Source organism: Misgurnus anguillicaudatus, chromosome 2 (assembly GCF_027580225.2).
Source record: "Misgurnus anguillicaudatus chromosome 2, ASM2758022v2, whole genome shotgun sequence".
Classification (NCBI taxonomy): domain Eukaryota; kingdom Metazoa; phylum Chordata; class Actinopteri; order Cypriniformes; family Cobitidae; genus Misgurnus; species Misgurnus anguillicaudatus.
The window spans coordinates 23455812-23471122 of record NC_073338.2 but is presented as its reverse complement, the minus strand read 5'-3'; the positions used below and the strand labels follow the sequence as shown (position 1 = coordinate 23471122).

General features: G+C 37.5%; 1 protein-coding gene across 6 annotated transcripts in view; it reads right to left on the bottom strand.

Moving 5' to 3' along the window:
* ctnnd2b (catenin (cadherin-associated protein), delta 2b) overlaps positions 1 to 15311 on the bottom strand; it is a 125848-nt gene that overhangs the window by 24866 nt on the left and 85671 nt on the right. For all 6 annotated transcript variants that reach the window (XM_055201992.2, XM_055201993.2, XM_055201994.2 and 3 more), the window contains 4 exons: positions 12423 to 12555; positions 9199 to 9412; positions 4398 to 4581; positions 586 to 703 (listed from right to left, as the gene is read on the bottom strand). In XM_055201992.2, the coding sequence (XP_055057967.2) occupies positions 586 to 703; positions 4398 to 4581; positions 9199 to 9412; positions 12423 to 12555 (649 nt within the window). The remainder of the gene's footprint in view (positions 1 to 585; positions 704 to 4397; positions 4582 to 9198; positions 9413 to 12422; positions 12556 to 15311) is intronic.

Sequence of the window (15311 nt, the reverse complement as noted above, 5' to 3'; positions counted from 1 at the left end):
TAAGAATAGTGTATTTGCATTTTCCGCGGGAGCAGAATATCGGATTCATATGCGTTTTCACAAGACGCATTTATGTGGCCAAATGGAAATTGAACAGTTTTATCAAATAAAAAAAAAATCCGATCAGAGAAAACACATGAAGTGACTAGGTGTGAAGCCCACATGATTTTGTATATTTACCTTTAAGGTATTAATAAGCCTGGGGTTTCCAAACTTGATCCTGGAGGGCCGAGTTTGGGTCCTGCAGAGTTTAGCCGAAACTTCCCTCAACACACGTGCCTGAAAGTTTTAAGTCTGCATAGGAAGACCTTGATAAGCTGGAACAGGTGTGTTTGATTAGACTTGGGGCGAAATTCTGCAAAGACACCGGCCCTCCAGGAGCAAGATTGGACCCCTCTGTAATAAGCACTCTTTGGTACCAGGATATATCTTTTTTGAAAAGGTACCGCCAATAATGTATACACAGTTAGTATGGGTAAACAAGGTGTAGCAATGTTTTTTTTTTAACTGTATCAGTACACCTGCTATAATTCCCTGTGGCTCTTCACTGAATGCACAGAAAGGCAGAGGAGAGAAAGGTCAAACCTTGCTGTCGATCTCGCTGGTACCCAGAGCTGTCTGAATGACATAAAGCAGCGCATCAGTCAGTCCTTCACACTCCCTCATCCTGCGGCGAGCCTCTTCTCCAGCTGAGCTCACGTTCCTACAGAGAACACATTCACACACACAGCAAACAATGTCAGACATGGATTATCCACACATGTGCCATTGACTCAACTCTGGCACTTCTAAGCTTCGAGTCAATACAAAATCAACTAAGGGCCAGATGGTCTTCAACATCAATGAGCCCTTCATGCATTCTGCCACTGTAAATGTGCAGTATCTTTTCTCTTCTCAATTATTTGGCAATTTTGTATTTACCATATGAATAGAGAAAGATAGGGTGCAGGAGAAGAACTCTGTTATCTGCATTTGCACAAAAGCTCAATGTGTCAGCCATTTTGATATCTTGTGCCATATTAAGCCACCGAATTAAAGCACACAACCTTTCTCCAAAACAGCAAACCTTATGTTGACAACCCTAAATGCACAATAAAAAAATAAAATAAAAGAGTAAGTAGCTCGAATGACTCAAACTTTTCAGGACCCTGTTATCAATTCAAGCCAGGTAATAGTGATATTTTATGAGTGGTATCCAAAGAATAATATTACAATCCGAAAACCAGGAAGCCTAAACTGATGTCCTCTTCCTTTTTTGAAGGTGCGTGTAAAAAATTTAAAGACCCCTTCTTCTTTCTCCATGAAGCTACCAGACGATTTGTGTTTCTCTGACAGTTCAGGCAGCTCCAGGTGGTGCTGCAATAGTGTCCAACCATTAAATATTCAATCAGACTTCTAGTTCCTCAGCCATCCATGAAGAGGATTAATTATCAGGCTGGGCATTGGGAGCTTAGTCCAGCCATCCATAAGCTATAGTGACTCAGCACTTTATACAATCCTGCTGCTTTAAACCTGAACACTGATGTGCAGGGCAAAAGTGAGAACTTTGAAGAAACTTATGGCATTTTCTTTAAATGTAAACTGCTGATGATGTCATACTGGGATTTAAATGGGTGATGACATGAAGAATCACATTTCCTTCGATCTTTTGAAATACAGTACAAGAGATCTTGGTATCATTAATACAATAATTAACACATTAGGGTCCTCAGCGCTTCTGTCAACTTAGAAAATGTGAAAAAGAACAACCCAGTAACTTAGTTTTGGTAAACTATTCTCTGCAAGCATGTGAAAAAATAGGTGATTAATATTTGGCTCCCCTTGTGATGTCAAAAGGGGATAATAACGCTCCTTAATCTGCACTATCCAACCACGACACTGCCATTTAGTGCAGAGATCAGCTCATTTGCATTTTAAAGGACACACCCCAAACCAGCACATTTTTGCTCACATCTACAAAGTGGCAATTAAAACATATTATAATAAATGATCTATATGGTATTTTGAGCTAGAATTTCACATACATACTCTGGGGACAACAAATATTTATTTTACATCTTACAAAAAAAGTCTTGTGAAATGTCCCCTTTAATACAAATAAGTTGATATCAGTATTTTCCGTAATACATGATTAATACAGGTTTGTAACAACATGAGGGTGAGTAAATGATGACAGAATTTTTTTTTTTTTGGTAAATTATCCTTTTAAACAGGGTGATGAAAAAAAGATTAAAAAAGACTAATGTAATTTTGTATCTTTTTGGGCAAAAAAATCTTTTTAAAGGGCACAAATTATAAAAAATCCACTTTTACAAGGTTTAGACATAAATGTGTGTTGGCAGTGTGTGAACACAACCACCCTTCAATTAAAAAAATCTATTCACCCCTTAATTTTTAATCCCTATTAAACCAAAGCAGTCTCATTATACATGATTCTCTTAGCAATGTGATGTCACACTGCTAAAGCCCCGCCCACGGCTGCTTACTGACAGTCTTGTATTACCTTAAGGCGCTTTTCCATTGCATAGTACCCCACGGGTTGGGTTGGGTCAGCTTACTTTTGGGGGCTTTTGCACTGGGAACAGTACATAGTACCCAATACTTATTTAGTGCCACCTCAATTGTGGTTTCAAGCAAGCTGAGCTGATACTAAAACGTGATGTGAAAATGCTGTAGATCACTTTTTGGTCTGAGAAAATCGGCACTAAAAATGGACACACCTGAGACTTACTACAATACATACAATAGTACATATTGTAAAAATGGGCATAATACGTTGCAGAGTAAAAATTAAATAGAAAAACTAGTGCTGGGCAAAGATTAATCGCAATTAATCGCACACAAAACAAAAGTGACCATTGGCACAATACATGAGTGTGCGCTGTGTCTAACCATTATGTATAAATATATACACACACATTCATGTATGTATTTAAGAAACATTTACATGTTTATATATATTTATTTATATTTTTATATTATCTATATTAAAGATAAAAAAAAATTATATATAAATAAAACAATTCTGAAATGAATATATGACTGTGTGTGTGGTTAAATATACATAATAATTAGACACAGTACACGCACATATATTATGCAAAAAATCACTTTTATTTTGTATGCGATTAATCTTTGCCCAGCACTAAGAAAAACACTTACAAATGCAATAATACCAGAAGAATTAAAGAAACAGTTTGCCAGAAAATGTAAATTCTTTCATTATTTACTCACTCTTATACTATCCCAGGTGTATATGACTTCCTTTCATCATCTGAACAAAACCAGAGTTATATTAAATAATACCCTAGCTCTCCCTAGCTTTGTAATTACATTGAATAGTGCTCAAGATATTTAAGGATGAGAAAATGTTCCACTTAAGATTTCGTATGTAAAATAAAGGAAATATTAGGGACACCTGTGGCCATTTAATGGACTCCAGCAAGACACATATGGCCAAAACAGTGACTGGACATGATTCACCAACATTATTTCAACAGATGAGCGCGCATAAACGTCACATCCTTTAGATTTCCCTGGCACATACTGTACGATAAAAATCAGTAGGCCATAATAGACAACATAGGGAGTTGAGCAAGGACTTTATTTAAGTTTCGTACACACTGGCAATAAAAAGTGATTCAAACATTTAAATATATACCTATAGCTCCTTTATAGAAGTGCCTAAAACACGCATCAATGAAATGAATCAGACCAGCTTTTCAGATTACATATAGTGGGCTTCACTGATAAGCATTTGACAAGATGCCAAATGATTTCCATTGCCAGATCCACAATCACAGTGCATAACACTATTCCAGAACTAGAAAATCCTATTGTTGAATCCAACCAATACTGGGCCAACTATAATCCTGCAAAACTGGCAGAATGAACTGCTCCTCTGTGACACTCCGTCACACAATGCTTTCATGCACAAGAGTCTGAGACCATCCATAACTATTTATTCAAATCAATTAACTGAACTTATCCGAGAAACAGTTGCAAACATAATTCACAAATGTGTTTGGTTGACAAAGAACCAAAGAGTCATTATCAAGTGGTGTGTTACTGGTGTCCGTCAAGACCCCAATATACTGTGATATTTCTGAAGGCAGAAAAATTCATCATCTAGGAGAGCCTTAATATCTGCATAATTCTTACTTTAGTCACCATTTATTAAACAATGCATTGTTTCTAGGTTAGATCAAGCCTCTTACAAGGGCCAAAAGCAACGGCAACTAAATATACCCAACAAATGGAGGCGAGCTAATAGATATAGATAAATTCAGATATATTGGTTGGGGTTTGGGACTGAGAACCATAATAAAAATGGAACCAAATTATTTTCATGACTTTTTTCATTTAATGGAAGCCTGCAATGGAAATATGAGCTTTACCTGAGACAACCGGTAGCATTGCGGAGCACCTGTGAGGAATGCAGGTGCAGTTTGCGGTCGTCCTGATGTGGGGAGGTGTCCCAGCCCGAGTGAGGAATAATGACTGTGTTGGTCAGCACTGCCAGAGCATCCTGAATTATGGGCATCTTTAGAGCATCACACGAGGACAAATTCCACAACACACCTGTGTACAGGGATATAAATCAAAACATGTCTGATCCAGTGCTGAAAGATTCAAACAGCAATAGTATATTTACTTACACAGTATACTTACACAACTGTTTTTTTTTGTTTAAGTTATTCTAGTCTTATTTACATAAAAAATAAACTAGGCACTTGGACAAGTCTCAGAATATACAAAATATGAATATTGTATGAGGTCATGGTTAAGGGCCTTCAAACTAAAATCTATCCAAAAATTCTCTACCGTGACATCTACAGCTCTAGTTACTTACTTGTGTAATCCTAACCACATTACACATATCAGGAATTAAGCGCACATAGTCTTACAAAAATAAACCTTGATTTTACAACAAATAAAGCAAAAAATAAATAAATAACTAAATACATGGATATAGTAAGATAGGGGTTACCACAAATTAACAATGATTTTGTTAAATTAACCATAGTTTAATTAACCCCGTATCATGACATTATGTACCTATAGTCACGTAAATTTTTTATTCTTTTTCGTGACACTGTCACATTTTTCCGCGTTTTTACGTGACAGTTTCACAGGTTCATCTGTCCATTCAATCTTAAATGAACAATTGGAAAAACGACAAAGGGAATAACACGCAGTTTGCTGCTTTTATAGTACTTATGCCTGTAATGATGATTGACGGGATTGAATGTTTAGGCTCCATAACACTAGTCCAGTGTTATATATTTTGTCCAGCTGACTACTATCAATATCTGTAATGTTTTCAACTACTTGTAAATCGTGAGAAAATTTCCATTCAAAACATTGACACGGGGCAGTGCAGTCTCCTGTCAATGAAGTTAATATCCATGTGACCCTTTGTCACCGCCTTTACTGACGTACAAACCACATTACAACAGTGGTCGAGTTCTAAAAAATAAAATGGCGGCCAAGGAAGCGACTGGAGCACAAATTTAGTGTAAATAAAGGTATATTTTCACTTTTTACACATTAAAAATTGCATTTCTAGTGAGAAATTGGTATTGTAGTTTTCAAATATCTGATTAGTTATCACAAAGCTCTCTGTTTATATTTCAAACACGCTTCCTTTGAAGCTGCCTTCATGCCTCCGAAGTCATTTCCTCATGAGGCAACAAGTAACTGCCTTGAGTATCGGATGCAGCCAGTGTCGTGGACAAATGCGGAACTATGCGTTAGCGCCTGTCGGGCTACGCACTTGCTTATGGACTTATGGATTAAGTTACTCTTTACCGTCTGCCGCTGGTTGTGTCGGTAAAGACAGCTCCCGTAAGCGTACGCAGGAACAAAACGAGAGGGGATCAATTTGTTGTTGCATTTTCTGGATAAAGAGAGCTTCGCGACAACTTTTAACTAGACAGAGATTCTGATCCTTGTTGTGTTTTACGCGATGGGTGAGTTGTTTTGATTCGTGAAAAACGTACGATTTTATATTGATCACAACATTAGTGTGTAGATTGTAATCAGCGCGTCTTCCCGCGGACAATATGCACATCAAGAGGTATTGTACAGCAATATAAATGGTCATTTTAAGACACTTACAATAAGATTTGTACTGTCAATACATTATGTGAAAAAATCATTGTAGATTGTAAGTTGAAAACTTAATTCTGTGCTTTGTTAACCATCGAATTTGGACTAATACTGTAACATCTTGACTAACAATTTCGTTTTGAACATCACATATAAACTTACATAATGAAATAAACGATGTCATCAAACGCAACATTTATAAAACTTGATTACCTTATCCATCAATGTGATTTCTCGTTCACGTCTGATTGATGGCCATCAGCGTTTGAGTTAAAGACTACAAATCCCATAATTCCACACTGCTTCAGAGCGTCATTAAACAACATCATTGTTATTGATTTGATCTGGCGCCATCTAGCGGTGCAGATAATGCATCTTTAAGTATTGGTTTATACAATTTTTTTCTGATTTATTTTTTTATATTTTCTGATTTTTAAACCATTGTCACCTGGCGTTAGGGTAAGAATTTGGTTTGGGTAATGTTTTGGGTAAGGATGTCATTTTATGTAACAGTATCACGAAAATAATAAAAAATTTACGTGACTATAGGTATGGAATTTCGAGATACTGGGTTGGTTTAATCATGGGTTTTGGTTTAAAACAATGTTTTACGGTTATAAACACACCGAAAATATGGTTAACACATTTTACTATAATAAACCATGGTTCATTTTCATAAACCTGTGTTCTAATTTGCATACTGTCTGTCCAAAAAACATATACATGATTAAGACTAGTGCAGTGATTCTCCAACTTTTGCGACGTCCGGTCCCGCTGCGTATGGTGCATCCCTTTATGCCCCTCCCAGCAAAAATGTATAACATAAAACATTCCAAAACTTAATTTCGGAATTAAACAAAATACACATTAAATTACACAATGTAGTGGTGTTGGTTAGTAGCCTTATTTTGCTGAGGTTTAATTACATAGAGTTTATAATAAATCCATTTTTTTTATAAAATGACATAAAACCTGGGCCCCCCGGCACCATCTCAGGGTCCCCAGTTTTAAAACCACTGGACTAGTGCATTTCAAATCAATGTGTCTACACCGCATAATAGTATTTCAAATATGCATTCATACCTGCTTTATGGAGCTACTTTTTGTTGCAACAAAATGAGTTTTAAGCAAAGAAAGCAAAAGCTGGTATAGTAGTTTCCAAATATATTACCTAAAAATGACGTAAAAATAATAAAAACTGCAGGATGCTGATGCATACAACATGTGTGAATTGGGGATGCAGCCAGATGTCATTTGTTTGATAGTATGCTCCACCCTCCATATCACACTATTGTTTCTTAATCCCACTCACACATTTCAGTTTATAAAGCGCTGATGGGCTCGTGAGGTGTGTTACATAAGGGGAAACTTACAATATGTGCAAAGCAGGGTGTTCACGCAGGAGCAGGCTGGAGAAACACTGTTCAAGTCTGTGGGCAGCGGCACGAGGCAGGGATGCCAAAACTCAACAGCTTAATCAAGAAAACCGGCTCAGTTTTAGGTCAAAACCTCGACCCCCTGAAGCTGGCGGCTGAGCAGAGGAACCGGTCCAAACTCACAGCAATCATGAATAACACATTGACCCTTTCATGAGACCCATTCTGCTCAGGAGCTCTGCAGAGTATGAGGGAACGCTTATGCAGGTCCTTATGCACCTGGTTGCTAGCACGGTGTTCAGCTCTACCCCAGACATTTCTATCTATCTATCTATCTATCTATCTATCTATCTATCTATCTATCTATCTATCTATCTATCTATCTATCTATCTATCTATCTATCTATCTATCTATCTATCTATCTATCTATCTATCTATCTATCTATCTATCTATCTATCTATCTATCTATCTCCAGACATTGTGGATGAGCAAACGCGATGTAAATCGAGTCTGTTTAAGTGCATCTGTCATATCCTCGAAGTGATGCTGTACCACACAGTATCACATAAACTGGTGCATCCTACGCAGCCTAGGATTTAAAGGGATTTGCAAAATTCCTTTGGTGAATCGAGTGCTAAAACAACCCAGACAACACATGCAAATAAACAATGTTGCACAATGAGCACATTTCGGTCACTTTTTGGGCCGGCTCTTCAATTTACACGTTAACCGTCTTGTAAAAAGCCATAAATCATATCGCTCATATCGACCCGAGGAGAGCCCACGTAGACAGAGCAGCAAAGCAAGTGCCATTCAGCTTCAATTTACCTATATTCATTTAATGGTTTCTCAGAGGATCAGATTTAGCTGGAAAGTGACTGGCGAGTTGTTGGACATTTATGTTGCTCACCAAGCTGAATCACCTGCAACAACTTATTGAAGCGTCTCATAACAATTCATCATCTGACATTTATGAAATGCCTCAAAAGCCGAACTGCTGTCCAAATCTCCAGACAGCTCGCAGGAATTGTCTCCACAATGAATATTTCTATAGGGCATTGAGCAGATTCTTAGTCTTTTGTCAATGTGTCAAAGTCATTATACAGAAATCTCTAAAGAGGCTACGCTAAGTACTGGTATTATCCTTAATTATAATAGAGCTAACCAATTAGCAGATCATTAACAAATCATTTAATGGGTAGTAGAGTCTACAGTAACAAATAGATGATTCCTGCAGAGCTGATACATGATGGAAAAGGTCTGCTGTTAGGAGTATCGATATTGTCATTGATATTTTACGTTTTTGCATACTAAAGCCCAATTTATAGTTGTGAGGCAAGTATATAGTGCAGCCTATGCACCATATCCTACACCTCTCCAAAAACGTAACAATGATCAGTTCTACGTACAGTGAGTAACATGCCTGTCGACACTGCCTACTAGCGGTCTGCATGTCGATGCGGACAATGACGCTGAAGTATAAATGAAAACTGACCTGTAGCCTACGGCGTAGAAGTATAAATCAGTCATTTTTGGACATACCATTCATTACACATACTATTTTTAGCCTGCTATATAGTATGGATGTAGACAATTTATAATACAGGGTATCTCTCCCTTTAATCTTGTGTCGAGGAGAACATATGAGAGAGCGAAAAAGAGAACGAGGGAGAAGAAACGTAATGGTTACATGTCCTGAGTAGGCCTACCTGTGAGCAGCTCTCTGATCTCTATGTCTGTAGTTTTGCGCAGAAGTCGCACGAGGGCGGGGATCCCACCGCAGTTCTTTAGGGCGATCTTGTTGTCATCGTTGGCCTTGCCGTAAACCAGGTTCCTGAGCGCGCCGCAGGCACTCCTGTGCACGTCAGTCAAACGGTGGTCCAGCAGGTCCACCAGAAGCTGAATCCCACCCTGCCTTCGTATCTGAGGAACATTAAACGCATAATAGACATTCAACAGAATCAAAGAATTGAAAATGTGATCTTATAAAATAACCCAGCAGAAAAAAGCAAGCAGCGTGGATTTGTCTAGGGATGCACCAAAATTTAGTCTTCACTCATTATCGGTTTTTTCAGTAGCTCATGTGGTATGCGGCAAGTCCTGATGTCACTGAGGCCCATTTTAAACACGGACATAAGCAGAACAGGGGCTCACTGCTTGCCTGTTTTTTTTTTTAATTAAAATAATTGTGTATCTTACAGTAATAAAACTTAACAAGGCTGCTAAGTTGCTGCATTACTTCTGTTTTGTATATACAGTAATCGTTTTCTAGAATTTTATATTATTTAGATAATAAAGCTGTTAAATTTAATTTCGTTGCATGGAACTAAATGAGGGATATTTAGTATTGTTTTATTTTTATCCAATTTTGTTGTGTTACTTTCAAAAAAGTCTGGTTATTTTATTGGTTTGTAGTTTACTTTCTCAGAAAAAAATAAAAATAATAGTGCATCCAGAATCCAGAATTGTTGGTTTCGACACAGAATTTTCATTTTGGTGCATCACTAGATTTGTCCAGACCATTAAGAATTCCTGAATTAACTTCATCAAAAATACCATAAAAAAGTTTTGCAAGTAACCAGTGAGACACATCACAATGCGTCATAACCTAAAAACCATGCCCACCCGGGGGAAAACAATCCATCCGTCTCCATTGACTTTGTATTGCGAGAGGCGGCCTCCTTGTCATTTTTGGCTTATAACAAAAAACAGAATAATGCCTAAAAGCTGCTGTGTGACAGGGTGTACAGCTAACAAGACAAAAAACCCAAAAATAAGTTTTTATAAGCTGTTGACCCCCCCAAAATGAGTGTTAAAGACACAAAAGTGGATACAGGCAACTTTTTATTAGGACTACGCCCACTGGAGGGAAACGTAATCGTCGATCCGCTTTTGTGTCTTTAAAGGCTTGTTTTTTGGGACCAGCAGCTTATAAAAACGTATATCTTTTTATACATTTAAACAAAAGTTTTATATTTTATTTTACGTTACTAATCTTTTTTGTTTAAATGTAGCTTAAATAAATTGATTGCAACCACTTACCTTAAAATTTTTTATTAAATTCAATGAATCATTTTTTTCAGTGTAGAGGATTGAGTAATGGATTGTTTTCCCCCGGTGGGCGTGGTTTTCAAATTTGCATAACTGCGCTCTGTCTCTATACCAATATACTGGTCTACCAAAAAAATGTGGCCCAGGACCCAAGTCCAAACATCAACAAAATAAGACCTCCCAACACAGTATTAAATTATTGAATATTAAAGAGCACCTATTTAATTGCTAAAAACAACGTTATTTTGTGTATTTGGTAAAATACAATGTGCTCTATCTTACACCCGGCGCAATGCAGCGCAATGCGCGACGCAAGTGTCTTTTGCTAGTTTCCACCCTGCGCAATTATAATTTTCACGTTTAGCGCCGCGTTGTTTAAATAGCAAATGCATTTGCGTCCTCTTTTGCACCCGTGGGTGTTCTGGTCTGAAAACGAGGTGTGTTCAGGCGCATTTTTGGCGCGTTGCTATTTTGAGGCAACTAAAATAAACTACGCCATTGACCAACAAAAACTTGGTCTAAAGTCTAAAGTCAATGGCACAATATGTTTTTTGTTATTTAAAGAACGCATTAGTAATATGCGCCTAAACGGGACGACAACGCGGGTTTGCTTAACACATACATGAATGCACAGCAGCACAAAAACGCTTTTAAATATGAAAGATTAAAGGATTGAATGTAAAAGATTATTATTGAGTCTCTTGGACATAAATGAGCACTAATTATGAGGCATTAGAAGGCACAAAGAGCTGCTTCACCTGCAGCCTGGTAAGTAAATAAATGCTTTGCTTTAAACAAATGCATAAACAATGCTGTTTTTAAATGTTTTTAAATGCTACCTTACGGATTTATTGTATATGATGACTCTGTACCTGCGGATATGGTGAGATGAGAAACATTTTTAAGTAATGCTTAAAAAAACTGACGCTGTCCAAGTGCTGAACCTTGCGGAGAGCCGTTTGTAAATTCTTTATCTCCTGTTTGTAACAAATAAAGTATTTTTACAGTACAAACCTTATCTTACATACTTGTAAATTATTTTTTGATGATATTGAAGAGCCATTTTAAGCAATTAAAAACCTGATTTTTTACTTCCATGACTAAATGAAAATTGGTTTTAAAGGTTTAATGAAAAAATAACAATTTCAATACAAGTGAAAAACAACACAATTATTTAACATTAATCTTAAACTGGGGATCTTCTTCCTCCACTTAGTTTTTCAGTTTACAAAGTCCGTCAATCAAATAGGGATTAGACATAGCGCCAGCGTAACTGTTTTTTAAAGGGGATGAGAGATACGACTCTCATTGGTTTATTGCACGTTACACCCAAAATACTCCCATTAATCATGAAAAAAATAGGACCAACCCTTTTCGACCATGCGCTCGGCGCACAAACCATTTTTCCGTCATTAAATTAGCAAAAGTGGATTCGGACACGCCCATTTAGACGTTTCGCTGTGCGCTTTAGACAATGCGCTTAGATCGTTAACATGTATTAATACACCTAATACACACTTACACACCAAAGGAAATGTAAAATCGTGAATCAGATAATAGGTGCTCTTTAAAAAGTATATCCTTAAAGTCCTTAAAGAAATAGTTCAACCAAAAATAAAAATTATATCATTATTTACTAAACCACAAGTTTACATTTCTGGTGATCGTACTTTGCCTTAGAAAGTTTTATTCAGCTTTTTTGCGTATATTCGCAATCGCAACAGACCTGTGATCTTTTTTCGTTGTTGTTGTGATCCGCCATTTAAGAACCATTGAGCTAGACCACCACCACTGCCGCACAAACCAGTACAAACCTGCCTAAATAAGCTGGTCATTTTATAACGCTGATGTATTTGATGTCGGTACAGTACGTAGGACTCACCTCTGATTTGATCTTGTTGTCTCCAAAGCACAAGTGCTGAAGGTAGGCTGCAGCATTGGACTGTACAGATGGAAACTGGTGCTGCAGCATCTGAATGACCTCGGGCAGTTCAGGATCCCTCCAGCCAAACTCCCTGAGGAGGAACACATGCACACAAAAAAGCTTTTCACACGAAACAATGCAGCATCAATAGCAGCAAGGACAACATTTCTGTTATCTGACTCAGCGCATCATTACGGGTAAACATTTCAAAATTCTCCTCTCCGTGGTGTCTGATCAAATCTAATCAAATTGAATGCGATGCATTCTAACTTTCTACGAACATCTGTGATCTCCTGCTGTTTAATGTACTACTTGTCTTCTTTGAAAATATTCAAACAGAGAAACGATGATGACACTAAACAGACCAAACTGAACGAAAACAAGATGTGACTGTTTTGCTAAGGAAAACATAAATTAAAAAACAAGGGGTGAGAAACAGAGCTTCTGTGTGTCAACAATCATTATTAAAATTTTAATTTCGAATCATTTTGCAAAAATATGTTGGATCACAAGTGACAATAACATCCTACGCACTAATGTCAGTCCTATCGCAGGTATAACTGGCAGCTGTGCTATTGCCTGGAGCGATCCTGAGGTGCCTAAAACCCCACAGGAGAAGATCTACATTACCTAAACCCCAAAGTCCTGTGACTTGTTTAACTTGTGAAGAATATTAACCATCAGAGTGAACTAAGAAAGCAGCAAACAGATACCTCCCTAATATCTGCAATAAAAACATCCATATTCTGCCAACAGCAAAATGTACCAACTAATGTATATTATTTTGCAGTATCCGTGCATATATAGTGACAAATAGCTTTGTGCAGTATTGCTTCTGCCCATACTGCATGCAGGCAAGAGAACGGAGCTTTCTGTTTTTCATGCAATCCCTCTGTCTTCCTCTCTAAAGCTTAAACAGACGGCCCAACCCCTTTCTTCGCATGCATCATGTCGGATGCAGTCAAACAAGAAGTCAATTCAAATAATAAGATCAGTAAAAGGAAGCATACAGGGAAAAGAAAGAAGATGAGAGGGGAACGACATTTGTGCAAAGAAATTTCAACACAGCCTTATTTTTTACTATGAGGCAGCAAAAAACAACATGATCGACAAACATCTCTGAGTAAGAGGCACCATGGGAAAAATCGATGTCTCATTTTTCACCAGCACAACCAGTGCCAGGGCAATTGCGGTCACAAAAAGAAAAACGGTGTCTATAGGGAAAAGGTCTGAATGGGGATAATAATCCTGAAACATGATGGGCACTTTGTTTTTAAACCCTGTATCTTCTTTTGTGTCATTGTTTAACCTTGAGCAATAAAATTACAACGAGGGCATTGGTAACAAAAAATTATTCTTCAAGCCAAACTCACCAGTGCACAAATGAGCACTGTCATAAATCACACAGGCATGCTAATCGATAACACACATGATCATCAGTAATTAAACCGTAACAAAAATTATTATAAAACAGATGATGTTTATAAAGTAATCAATGGCGTTGTTGCGCGAGTCGACTTTGGCTTAATTAGTATAAATACAATTTTTGACCGTAATTACCAATGCACTAAAGTAAAATTAGGTTAACCTCCATGTAATTATACACTGCAGTAAATCAGATGACAAGGCGTCAAGGCTTTAAGCAAAAGCATAACGTCTCTAGCTACAGTAGCTACTTTCACAATAACAACACAGAAACCGGGGATCTTTCACACCTGTTACACACACCTGCTGAGTAAAAATGCCACTCATTAGAGAATAGAGAAATCGATAGAGATATTGATTCTTAGCAATAACATAAACCTCAAAGGTCTTAAGAGGTTGTTTGGTACAAGAGTTTGAATTCTTCATTGGAGCATTATTCGGAAAACCCATAACGGAGAAAAGCATGAGGAGAAATACGTTTGAAACAAGTCTCGCGAAAAAGTGGGTGGTCATTGCTGACCAACATACGGTATACTCAAATCTATAAAAGAGTAAAGCTTTTCCTTAATGCATTGTAGAGTTTAATCTGCAGGATAATGTGTGATTCATGTAGTTTAGTTGGCAGAGTATTGCATTAAGAGTGCAAAGATTATAATAATAATTCATTACATTTTTATAACGCTTTTCTGCAGCACTCAAAGTGCTTTACATCAAGACAAGAATCTTCTCAACCACCACCAATGTGCAGCATCCACCTGGATGATGCGACGGCAGCCACATTGCACCACCACACACCAGCTTATTAGTGGAGAGGAGACATGATATAGTCAGTTTGTATATATGGGGATGATTAGTACGCCAATGGGCAAGTTTGGCCAGGATGCCGGGGCACACCCCAACTCTTTTTCGAAAGACATCCTGGGATTTTTTATGACCACAGAGAGTCAGGACCTCGGTTTTACGTCTCATCCGAAAGACGGTGCTTTTTTGACAGTATGGTGAAATTTTTTCTAAAAATTTTTTAGAAAAATGGTAGATAATGGACCATCACGGTTTAAAAAAAATATATATATTGGGTCAATTTAACCCATGGTTGGAAAAATATTTGAAAAAAAAAACCTATGCTGGGTGTAAGCTAGGGCCACACTAAAAGATTTTTAAAATGTGAAAGCGAAAAAACATGATAAAAAACTCTACGATTTACCAATTTTGTTTCTATAGTGAAGTGCCGCTATATGGTCAAGACATCACACCACACAACTTTAGATTCCCTTCACAAACAATGCGAGTCTCGACGGAGAACACAAGAAATCTCATGGGAATCTCACAATGTCCCTCGTGGTCAAACGTAACTTCACAGTAAACAAACATAACAGATGATGGGCATAATGTCATTAACGCCCGTTAACTCTTTCGCCGCCA